Source organism: Hemibagrus wyckioides, linkage group LG10, assembly GCF_019097595.1.
Source record: "Hemibagrus wyckioides isolate EC202008001 linkage group LG10, SWU_Hwy_1.0, whole genome shotgun sequence".
Classification (NCBI taxonomy): Eukaryota; Metazoa; Chordata; class Actinopteri; order Siluriformes; family Bagridae; genus Hemibagrus; species Hemibagrus wyckioides.
This window is the reverse complement of record NC_080719.1, coordinates 17,249,285-17,262,160: the sequence shown is the minus strand read 5'-3', so window position 1 is coordinate 17,262,160 and position 12,876 is coordinate 17,249,285. Positions and strand designations below refer to the sequence as shown.

The window sequence follows — 12,876 nt, the reverse complement described above, 5'->3', positions numbered from 1 at the left end:
CACACCTGGAGCTGAACAGAGACCACCTCCACTTTTGTTTTTGTTCACACCAGAGTGTAACTGCTGTGTTCTGCACAAACAAACCGGAGGTGGAACAACCGCAAGGACTTGATTGATCTGGAATAAACGCTGCTTACATTGAAGTGTCCAGGATCTGTTCCCTCAGACGCCAGTCAAGCATCGGGGCAAATCTCTAGGAAACATCATCTTAGAGATTTCACAGACAACAGCATGAATGTTTCTAGCTATAATTACACATGTGGTTAGCCAGCTAGCAAGCAGGCGATTATGTTCTCATATGAGCAGCTAGTTGATGTTTGACTCTTCACTAAGCACCACACTCGGATGGAGTTTTCTGCCTCGTTAGCATCATTGCTGGTGGCATTTTGGTGTAATAAATCTCAAGTTGTTGTTCGATAGTGATCAAATGAAGTAGTTTAGTGAATGTAAGGGATTTTATACGGTATTACCTCACTTTGCTGGATGCCACCCACGCAGCTAGTTACAATGTGGTTCATAAAATAAATAAATATATATGTATTTCATAAAATATTTGAATCATCATATTTTAGAGTAAGAGCCGTAAATGGACTTCATAATATTAATATCATCTGGCATGTGCTTTTTTGGTTCAATTGTATATAGAATTTTCTTTGCAAAGGCATTCAAAAAAAGTCGCACAAAAAGTGCTGCCAATGATGTTGATATCAGTCGATATCTTGCTCATTTAGTCTAAAAATTCTCCAATATCAGCATTTGAAACCACATGTTGCTATGTGACCTATTATACGATCATGCGTGAGAAAGCAAGACAACATGAGAGAAATGTACTTTAAATAGTCATTTTTAGGTACCGAGAGTGTGAGGAATAATGTGATGAATGCTCAGAGCAGTATTTGTGAGCCTGGTCGTTAGAAATGACCGCAAGGTGCAAGTGCAAAATGTATATCGACAAGTGTGCAGAGAGGGAGGGAGGTAGAGGCAGAGAGAGTGAGGGTGAGAGTGAGAGAAAGAGCGAGCGAGAGAGAGGGAGGGGAGAGAGAGCGAGAGGGAGGGAGAAAGCGAGAGAGGGAGAGAGGGAGAGAGAGAGAGAGAGAGAGAGAGAGAGAGAGAGTGAGAAAGTGAGAGAGAAAGAGAAAGCAGGAGGGAGACAGGGAGAGAGAGGGAGGAAGGGAGAGAGAGAGAAAGAGAGAGTGAAAGAGAGCGAGAGAGAGGGAGCAAGCGAGAGAGCGAGCACGAGAGAGACAGAAAGAGAGAGAGAGAGAGAGAGATGGAGAGAAAGAGACAGACAGAGCAAGAGAGAGAGAGAGATGGAGAGAGAGAGAGAGAGAGAGAGAGAGAGAGGGAGAGAGAAACGGGGGGGAGACAAGGAGAGAGAGAGAGAGAGAGAGAGAGAGAGAGAGAAACAGAGCAAGAGAGGGAGAGAGAGACAAGGAGAGAGAAACGGGGGGAGTTCAAGGGGAGGGAGGGAGAGAGAGAGAGAGAGAAACAGAGCAAGAGAGGGAGAGAGAGACAAGGAGAGAGAAACGGGGGGAGACAAGGAGAGAGAGAGAGAGAGAGAGAGAGAGAGAGAGAGAGAAACAGAGCAAGAGAGGGAGAGAGAGACAAGGAGAGAGAAACGGGGGGAGTTCAAGGGGAGGGAGGGAGAGAGAGAGAGAGAGAGAGAAAAAAAGAAAAAGAAAAAGAAAGAGAAAGAGAAAGAGAAAGAGAGAGACAGAGGGAAGCACCTGTGGTATTCAGTTCTGTGAGCACTGAGACATGTGTTTGTCCTTCTTTCACCTGCCAGGGTCTACACTTTGCGTCATCGTCATTGCTGGACTTCACATTGACCGTCTGCTTTTGTGTTTTGATTTTTTAAAGAGTTGAACACTTAGCGGGTGGATCAGCAGCGCTCAGAAGGCAACAAAAGCAAAATGACAAGAAAAAGAACACAAGTCACTTTAGCAGAAAGACATTTTTGGTTTGCAAGATGTCATATGGTAGTGCATATTCAGATATTTTTTTTGGTACACTCTTTTCTACACTTCAGCCTGTGTGCAAACTCCTCTATTGTAAACCACAGCATTTTTTGAGAATGGGCTCCTGGTGAGTCTTGATGTCGAACAGTTGCTGTCAACATCAGCTGTTAAGTGCTCTGTTATATCTTCCCACAATCATCTTAAGCAGCAGCTTGGATTGTCTGTGGGGTTTTATGTGCCTCTAAGGATTCACAAGAAGTTTCTGAAATTGGTCGCTAGCACTATTATTCTGGGCTTGTGGAAACATGAAGACTTGAGTGCAACCATGTGAGCTTAGAAACATGGCATCACTCAGTGCAGACATCTGTGTTACTGTTCACTCTTATTGGATGTCTAAGAGCACTTTTCCACAGCATGGTGCGTCATGGCTTTGCACGGAAAATGAAGCGTTAACCTGCATTTTCACTGCTTTATGTACCCACATACGGGTAGAAAGAGATATAATGCAGGGCACTGATTGGTCGAACACAATCGACAGAGAATCATCATGATAATGCTTCGTTCTGGAGTCACTTCTCTGCCACAGCACTTTAGGGGGGTAATGACATGTCTCAAAGTTTCTTTCTTTCTTTTTTTAACTGTCCTCTTTCAAGCAGTATTAAAAGAGAAGTTCACTTTCAGAACAAACATTTACAAATAATTTACTCACCCCATTGTCATCCAAGATGTTCATGTCTTTCTTTCTTTCTTCAGTCGTAAAGAAATGATGTTTTTTGTGGAAAACATTTCAGGATTGTTCTCCATATAGTGGACTTTAATGTGGCCGTGAGTCTGACCTTCCAAAATGCAGTTCAAATGCAGCTCTAAACCATCCCAGCTGAGGAAGAAGGATCTTATCTAGAGAAACGATCAGTCATTTTCTTAGAAAAATAAAAATTGTATAGTTTTTAAGCACAAAAGCTCATCTAGCACTAGCTCTGGGATGCGCGTCCGCGACGCTACGTACTACGTAATCACGTCGGAAGGTCACGCCGGTGTTTACTAGTGTGGAGAAGGAGGACGGCTCTGAAGTTGTTGCGTGTGGAATGACAAAGTTATATGTAACCTTTTTTGTTAGTAAAGAGCGTTTGACTTATTTGCACTTCCCTTTGCATGTTTGGGTCTGTAGTTGTGCTTCAGGAGAAAAATCCTGAAATGTTTTCCTCAAAAAAAGAAAGACATGAACATCTTGGATAATAAGGGGGTGAGGAAATTATTTGTAGATTTTAGTTCTGGAAGTGAACTTCTCCTTTAAGACCTCACATTAAAGCATAATATTCGAGATTTGCTTTTGTTTATACACACACACACCTGTGTTACAGCTTATGTTCATATAGTTTACATTGTTCCTATATATCTAATATAGGGAAATAGGGGTGTCCAGTCTTATCCGCGGCTGCAGGTTTTATTCCGATCATCCAGGAGACACACTGACTTCACCTATGTAATCAGTTACTCTTGGCTTTCAGTTGACTCAGGTGTGCCCTTTCTGGATAAGACTGGACACTGATCTATATACACCGATCAGGCATAACATTACGAGCAGTGACAGGTGAATAAGACTGATTATCTCCTCATCATGGCACCTGTTAGTGGGTGGGATATATTAGGAAGTGAACATTTTGTCCTCAAAGTTGATGTGTTAGAAACAGGAATAATGGGCAAGCGTAAGGATTTGAGCGAGTTTGACGAAGGGCCAAATTGTGATGGCTAGACGACTGGATCAGAGCATCTCCAAAACTGCAGCTCTTGTGGGGTGTTCCCGGTCTGCAGTGGTCAGTATCTATCAAAAGTGGTCCAAGGAAGGAACAGTGCTGACCCGGCGACACGGCTCACTTACGCACGTGTCAGAATACACAGTGCATGACGGGTCAGGACTGTTTTGGCAGCAAAAGGGGGACCAACACAATATTAGGCAGGTGGTCATAATGTTATTCCTGGTCGGTTTATAAAGGATGTGCACTTGATTTGTTGACCGGAAGCCCGGGGCAACCTGTTACACTATGAATGAGCAATGTGTATAAGGAAACTGACTGGCAAAATGACATATGCTTATTAATACAAACAGCAGGCAGCATTGAAAAGAGAGAAGAAAATCTATTTGGTATAGAACCATGTTGAAAAATGTTTTTATATCAGAAATGTGATATCAGATTATTAGTTAGATTAGACATCTTAGAGAATGCATCATATTGCTAATCAGGCATGTTAGTATTCAGATGTATATGATAATATAATGTGGTTTATGTGCTACAATTTCTGAACACAGTCAAAACCCATATTAAAGTGATGCCACCATCCAAGCTATTTAATAATGAACTGTCTATATTTGAGTCTGCTCTACATTCATCTGTGAAAAGTAAAAACAAGCTTTTTTTGTAAGAAAAAAAACTTCAATTGTTTACAGTTACAGAGCTCATGTTCTGTGTATTATCATTGTCATGTGTACTTACTGTGTTAGTGTATTTACTGCCCTTGCTTGGGTTTAATACGTATTAAATACTGCTGTTAATGTCTAGACCCACATCTCCATCAGCTTGCAGAAGCAACATAAATGTTTACAGTCAACGTGACAGTATAATGATAAGAGATGCCAAAATGACACGTGGTCACTCGGGATTCAGGAGGCGAGTTGCCGTTCAAACAGAGTGTGATTTATAGCAGTTACTGTATCCAAATACTGTATGATCCAAAACAGCACTCTTGTGAAGCTAAATATATTGCCCCTGAAGGCATGGAGATATCTTGGAGACAGCATCAACCCAAAGTTTAGAGCTGTGATGTTCTGTGTTTATAACACTTTGGTTTTAAAAAAACAATATTTCATCAGAAGCCTTTAAAATCTGGACACATAAAAGCTAGCATTTCTCACAATCACAGCACGGACTACAGCTCAGCACTGGCACTGGACATTGGAAAAGCATTGTAGTAGTGACTTACAATGCTTATCCACATCACTAATAAAAATGTCATATGCAAGCACATGTGAACCCCCACCCCATCGATTTTTAATTGCTGCTCATGCTGCATCACATGACAGAGCGGAAGGTGCTATCTACCCTCTTTCACATACTTACAGTTTACAGACCCCTGTGATCAGCGAGAGAGCGAGAGAGAGAGGGTTGAGAGAGAGAAAGACAGGCAGAGAGAGGGAGAGGGTTGTGAGAGAGAGAGCAGGAGACGGTTGAGAGAGAGAGAGAGAGAGAGCGCAAGAGAAAGAGCAGGAGAGGGTTGAGAGAGAGAGAGTTGAGAGAGAGAGAGAGAGAGAGAGAGAGAGAGAGCAGGAGAGGGTTGAGAGAGCGAGAGAGAGAGCAGGAGAGAGTTGAGAGAGCGAGAGAGAGGAGCATGTCATCCCCCCATCCTAACCAAGTTTGCTCAATTGGCTTCAGGCCATGGATGGTTGGGATTCGAACCCACTCTCCCAAAAATCAATGCCATTTTTGTCGTGCATTTCGCTTTTTTTGTATTAGAGTTTTTTTAAATCTGCCACAGAATCTTTATCCATACATAACTAGCTGGCCTCATATTATTATATTAAAGTTAACATGAACATGGAAATGGACCACACACTGGCCAACTGGAGCTTCCACTCACCTCGTGTGCAATCTAATGTAATTATGATTTACCCACACATGCTCATGCAACTCTCATACTGGAGCAAATAAAGCAATGATGTCACCAAAACACACAATAATGATGACCAGGCGCAGTGTCCCTCTTAAACATGCTACAAGAAGTTGTGATAAGATCAGACAACACAGTGCTTTGTATCTTCTGTAAAAGATATGTAAAAGATATATATAAAGATTGTAAAATATTGATAGTGTTTTTCTACTGGAAACAGAATATATAACACACTGCTGTGCTAGAACAGATAAATATACCACACAATTCCCTGAAACTGACCCATGCCAAGCTATGAATTATAGCCATCCATAAACACATGAATGAGTTTTGATGATTCCATAAAAAAATAATAGTCCTCAGGGTAAAATCAAACATAAAACTCACTCGCATACATTTTGTTCATGGTACTCTGATGTGAAAATATTTAGTGGCGATTTACAAAGCAGCCGGAGAACAGTGTTTAATTAGTCCTTGAATCAAATCAGTGAATCAGTCGGAGACTCAGAACACTACAAGCGACAAGAAAAAAGGAAAACCCGCAGCTGCATTCTGGGCTTTTCTCAAAGTGAATAATCCACCACAACTATTCCTGAATTAAAATGACAATGAACACAGTAGCAAGCTACAACATTCCAGAAAACTACTCTATCCTGATTCCCCCCCACCCACCAACCAACCACCCATCATGTGAGCTCTTCTCTCAGAAAGCTCTCGTTACCTCTCAGCCTGGTTCCCGTTATGCAACTAAAGTGCGAAAGCCCAGGCGAAGATGATAAGCTTCACTGAACCCACAGACGTACTCAGACATGGTTTAGTAACTATTTTGTTCCGTCATATATTGTCTGTCTGTACACTCGACTGTGTATACAGACTGTAAATCAATACAAAGTCATTAGGATTCGTCAACTTTTCTGATGGGAGATAGGAATATTACATTGACAGGACATGAGGACTGACTGAATGATTTGATGAGAATGAACATTTTTGTAAATCATATGCACCTATGGGGGATTTTGGACTGAAGTGCAGTGCTCTGGACCACCATCATCAAAACACCATGTGAGAGATTCCACATATCTCTATGCAAAATCAAAAATATCAGTGGATGGACCTAGGCCATTTTTAATGGGACTCAAAATGTCATCTTTGAGGCCATTTGATTTTAAAATGAACGTATGCATATATGCACGGGATTCAAGGTTATTTCCTAGTAATCAGCCATGTAGACACATTACTATCAGTGTTATTAAAGCTTAGAGGTGTTTAACCGGTAAAAACTACAAAAGCAGACCTGACACGATTAAAGAAGGGAAAAAAAAAAACGTGAAATTTTATATAAAAATAAATAAATATGCGATAACCTGACAGTGTGATCTATTGATTAGTTATACACTGATCAGGCATAACATTATGACCACTGAGACGTGAAATGAATAACACTGATTATCTCCTCATCATGGCACCTGTTAGTGGGTGGGATATATTAGGCAGCAAGTCAACATTTTGTCCTCAAAGTTGATGTGTTAGAAGCAAAATGGACAAGCGTAAGGATTTGAGCGAGTTTGATGAAGGGCCAAATTGTGATGGCTAGACGACTGGATCAGAGCATCTCCAAAACTGCAGCTTTTGTGGGGTGTTCCCGGTCTGCAGTGGTCAGTATCTATCAAAAGTGGTCCAAGGAAGGAACAGTGGTGAACCGGTGACGGGGTCATGGGCAGCCAAGGCTCATTTATGCACGTGGGGAGTGAAGGCTGACCCGTGTGATCTGATCCAACAGACGAGCTACTGTTGCTCAAATTGCTGAAGAAGTTAATGCTGGTTCTGATAGAAAGGTGTCAGAATACACAGTGCATGACGGGTCAGGGCTGTTTTGGCAGAAAAAGGGGGACCAACACAATATTAGACAAGTGTTATAAAATGTTATGCCTGATCGGTGTATGTATGTCCCTAAAAACATTTTCACAGGTTCAGTTTGAAGGACGCTGGCACGGAAAATCAAAAGGTATCTACTTTACCCCACTCATTATACCAGTATTATACTGTATTATACCACTATTATACTGTATTTGACTGAACAACAGACTCCAGTTTTAATGTCCATCAGCAGAACTTTGTCAATAAAGTAAGTTTTACAGTAAGTTTTTACACCACTCATTTTTCTAAAATTTAATTTGGACCAAGTAGATGTGGACTAAAGTGCTGAGCTCAGCATTGATATTATGAACCCGACAGAGTTTAAAGAAGCAGCTGTTTCTTTCCTTGAACACAAAGTTTGAGTGAATAAATCCAAACAACAAATCTCAATCACGCAAGTCTTAATAACAAAACTAGCTGCCTTTTGAGCTCCTCTCCCTCCTGATTCCCAGCACCAGCTCTGTTCATATCTGTATTAAGTATAAATTCTGCTTCTTTAACAAAGTCATAACCATTGTACATTACACCACGACAGCATTGCATTCTCGATCCTGACTGGTTGGAAGCTTTGTCTACAACACCAGTTCTATTAAAGCGCTTGTTATCCTTATACGTTATTGTTTCTGTAGAAACAATAAAATAAAAAAAATCACGTCCAAGTCTAATAAAAAACAAATGAAACAATATGTTATTAAACAAAGAAAACACAAAATTGCTGACAGGGTGAAGCTTTTGTAAGGATATGTTTAGTTAACATTTATGGAAAGAGTCTCCAGCAAGCTGAGATTTTGTTTTTATCCTATTAACTTCAAGAGAAAGAGAAACGAGGCTGCTGACAGACACTATTATACATTTTTTAACAGGATCTTGTCTCAAAATCAAATGTAATTATAAATGGATAAAAAGTGCCATTTGTCAATTTGTAATTGCTGTGATATAAAAGAAATAAAACACATGCTGTTATAGGAAAATAATAAATGTCAGTATGGGTGTGTAAGTCTGCTTCACGTTGAACTGCATCACACCACCCTGCCACTGATTATTTTCCTCTAACAGAAAACACATGCCTTGATTTAATCATTACTATTACAGTATATTTGGCAATAATGCCTGTACTGGTGTGTATAGTGTGGGAAAAGGGCAGATATTCAGGTAAAAGACTTCTTTCTGGGCAAGTCTGGAATGGCTATTGGGCTGCTTTTACCACGTAGACCGGGCAAACCTGCTGCTGACTACAATGTCTTGTTTTAGCCTGCTCCTGTCCTGACCAGACAGTTTACTCACAAGCAATGCTCGAAAAAAAATCCAGCACACATCTGTGCCTAAGTGAGTCTGCTGGCAAGCCAAGAGATCAAGGCAAGATCACACATGATTTAATTACAACATAGTTTGTTCATGGAGTTCTTTTTACTTCTCTCGCTCTTCTGAAAGTCAAGAAATTCATTAAAACATTATTACGCTTTTGTAATGCCCCAATGTCATTATTAGCAAATTATTAATAGCATATTCCACATCGCTATTGCTTTCTCGACTCTGATTGGTCAGAAGGTGTTGAGTCATTTTCTATAACTGCGGCACTGACAGTAGTCCCGGCTGCAACACAAATCACAGGGTTTGATTAATGTGCTCTTTTAAACATGTTATCATTTCTATAGAAAAAAACACACACAGGGACATGTATGTATGTATTTACCACTGACCAGGCATAACATTATGACCACCTGCCTAATATTGTGTTGGTCCCCCTTTTGCTACCGAAACAGCCCTGACCCGTCATGCACTGTGTATTCTGACACCTTTCTATCAGAACCAGCATTAACTTCTTCAGCAATTTGAGCAACAGTAGCTCGTCTGTTGGATCAGATCACACGGGTCAGCCTTCACTCCCCACGTGCATAAATGAGCCTTGGCTGCCCATGACCCTGTCACCGGTTCACCACTGTTCCTTCCTTGGACCACTTTTGATAGATCCTGACCACTGCAGACCGGGAACACCCCACAAGAGCTGCAGTTTTGGAGCTGCTCTGATCCAGTGGTCTAGCCATCACAATCTGGTCCTTGTCAAACTCACTCAAATCCTTACGCTTGTCCATTTTTCCTGCTTCTAACACATCAACTTTGAGGACAAAATGTTCACATGCTGCCTAATATATCCCACCCACAAACAGGTGCCATGATGAGATAAGAAAAATTGTTCTTTAGAAAAAGAACAATCTTTATTAAACAACACAGCGTTGATTTTTTTTTTCCCTGTAACAGCACACCCGTCAGAATTCAGTCCTCACATACGGAATTGTTACTGGATGTTGAACGCATTCAAAATAAATGCACAAATGTCCAAACATCCAAAAATGATTACGTTCTGGGTTGGATTTTCTTTCCTGTTTTTAATGTTCTTTTCCGTGACTAATTTTCCTGCCTTTGTGCGTCTAATATCAAACTCACACGTGAAGACTTCACCCCACACACACTCCTCTCTCTGATGTGATCCATCTCATATTGACTGGATTACATTTTGGCTTCATCCAAACAACACTGAAGCGTAATAGGACAAAATAGGACGAAATTTATTTATTACTTCTGCAGCCACTTGGCCACCAGCGTGCTGGCTGGGAAAATGTTTCACAGGAAAACATGCCTGGACATGGTGAGTGCAGTTCATTAAAGCAGCTTAGTCACTATTTCAATATGCAGAACCTGAACTGTTAGCACATCACCATAGAGTTGATTTCATTTTCAAGATCTCCAATCGTGAATTGGCCTTTCTTTAAAAAAAAAAAGAAAAAGATGTGCAGTGCGTCTAGAAATTGGAGAGTCACTGCAGCAAAAGCTGGCATCCAAACACCACTGAATCAGCATTAGAGGCTGTTAATGTATGGTATAATAAACACATTTCATTTCCTAATGATGCATGTCATGCACGTGCTGATCACTGAGCGCGTGCACTTTAACTCCACGGATCCAGTTAGGGCTCATGTGAACTCTTATGCACAGCTCATGAATATTTACATAGATTGATCCTCTTATGAATAATATAACAGCAATGCTTCCGAGAACATGCATCTCTTCAGTCCATTAGAGGAAACAGAAATGTTGTCTTGTATATAAGATGCGCCTTTGAAATATAGTATAAGATAGTGATGATGAGGATGATGAGGATTGTGGTGGTCGCTCAAGGACCTTTTCATATCTCCAGACACTGTCTCAATTTTAATAATTACACATCAGACTGTAAAGTCTCGTCTAGGACAGGAACTGAGACAGGGAGACAGAAGGGAAATCCTGTGATTCCTCTTTTCACTGCAACCCTGTAAACTCTTATTGTTCCAGTTAGCATTAGCCGACTATCGTTAAAGGGCAGGACAGAGAGCATCGCTATGCACCTGAATCGCTCCGTCATTAGGTTTAGTAGTTAATACGAGGTTAACCCTAGATTTAAGCGTGTAAACAAATACACATTTAACCAAACTTGTATACATGGGGATGGAATAAGGTATTTTAACTCCTGGATAAGAAAAAAAAAAATACATTAATCACAGTTAGCCAGCATTAGCGCGAGAGGAGAGAAAAGGGACCGATTTATTAGCACATTAGCCAGCAGAGCACAACCGCTAGCTTCTCTACCAGGATGAGCGCTAGCTAGTTAGCAAGCTAGCAAGCTGATGTGTAACATCCATGCATCAAGCGAAACACTGATAAACACGACAAACAACGTTTTTACATCCAAGTGGCTTTACTTACATTCTCCGTGTCGCGCTCGTTAACGGTTGGTAACGGCGTTCTGGTCGACATTTTGTGTCTTTCAGGCCGCAGAGAAGGGACGAGAGATACGAGGGGGGAAAGGAAGAAAAAAATGCCACCTCTTTTACACCGGCATGCCCGGCCCGAGGGCTAAAATGGCAGTAGCTGTCCGTAGTGGAGCACAACGAGACCCCGGCCGAGCCGACATGAGCCAAAGCCGGGGAGCCGCACGGAAGAGAGCGAGAGACAGGCAGATAAAGAGAGAAAGAAAGAGAGAGAGACAGGGGATGCGCTGCGCTGCTCCGCTTCCAGGTGAAACTGCAGCGCGCAGAGGATGAGCGGGAGGAGCGCGCCCGCGCGCACGCGCCCGCGCGCACACGCACTTAACCCAAACATACAACCATTGTGAAGATTTTCCATTGAAATAATTACTAATGCAACTAATTAATGCCATGCACCTCATTTAACCGAACACTAACATAAAATAAAAGGAAAGACTGGAGTATTTTTTTTTAAATTTTTTATTTCATAAAAGCTGAAGTTTTTGTAAACGACAAAGTAGTTTTCCTCGTGAGAACAAGCAAGGTCAAAACTGTCAGATGTTCCTATCCGCGTAGAGACGTTTGTTCCCCACTAAGATATAAATACATGCGCGCGCACGCGAGCACATAGGCGCGCGCGCGCGCGCGCACACACACACAACTTCATTCTGCCCTGTCATGCCTGATGAAATGACACTATGATTTTATGAATCTATAAAAGATAAACATTTTCCCCCCAACACATGGATCACCTAGTTTCTACATGATATGAAAAATTAACAAAATAATGTCAGACATTCAAACGTACTGTATTTCTTATTTTTGCATTTGAATAAAATAAAGAAAAGCATTTGACAAAGATTTTTCATTTCCACTGAAAAAGCAGTAGAAATTACTCTTGTGGACTTTTTAAAAATAAAATTTCTCTCAAAAAACGTGACAAAATGACTGACACTCCATAAAAACCGATCCATTGCTCCACCGCTTATCCTACACAGGATTGTGGGGAGCCTGAAGCCCAGGGGACACAGGACAAGGTTCCAATCCATCCCAGAGCACATACATACATACATACACACACACACAAGCGCCAAACCCTGGTGGTGCTAGGCAAACATGCTAACCACTAAATCACTTGCCCCCAATCTTCTAATAATAATTCACATGAATGCAAAAACTAATTCAGGGTCACAGCAGGCCAGGACACTATCCTGAAAACACTGGGTGCAAGACCAGAATATGCACTGGATGGGACACCAGAGCACAATGTGCAACAAAAAAAAAATGAATAAAATAACATCTTTAACAACCACCTGTGTTTTGTAATGAAAGCTTTTTATAGTGATGGAAGACAAAAAAAAAAACCCTCAGGTGCAAAACCTAAATGTGTATCAAGGACATTGGAATCACAGTTTCTGCAAGTGATTGTGGTTAAAATATGAATTGTGGATAAGGAAAGGAGCCATATATAGCTTATATAGGTAACCAGTTCTACAGCCAATAGTGGGAAGAAACCACTACAGGACCAGTATTGTTCAAATATTCCTTGTCTCGTG

The 12,876-nt window shown here is 41.1% G+C and overlaps 1 protein-coding gene across 2 annotated transcripts in view; it reads right to left on the bottom strand.

Moving 5' to 3' along the window:
• Positions 1-11,617, bottom strand: part of mark1 (MAP/microtubule affinity-regulating kinase 1) — a 49,645-nt gene extending 38,028 nt beyond the window's left edge. Inside the window, exon 1 of one of the 2 annotated variants that reach the window (XM_058400851.1) lies at positions 11,280-11,617. In XM_058400851.1, the coding sequence (XP_058256834.1) occupies positions 11,280-11,330 (51 nt within the window). In that variant the 5' untranslated portion in view covers positions 11,331-11,617. The remainder of the gene's footprint in view (positions 1-11,279) is intronic. The other variant, XM_058400850.1, reaches the window with a different exon arrangement.
• Positions 11,618-12,876: the final 1,259 nt, after the last annotated feature.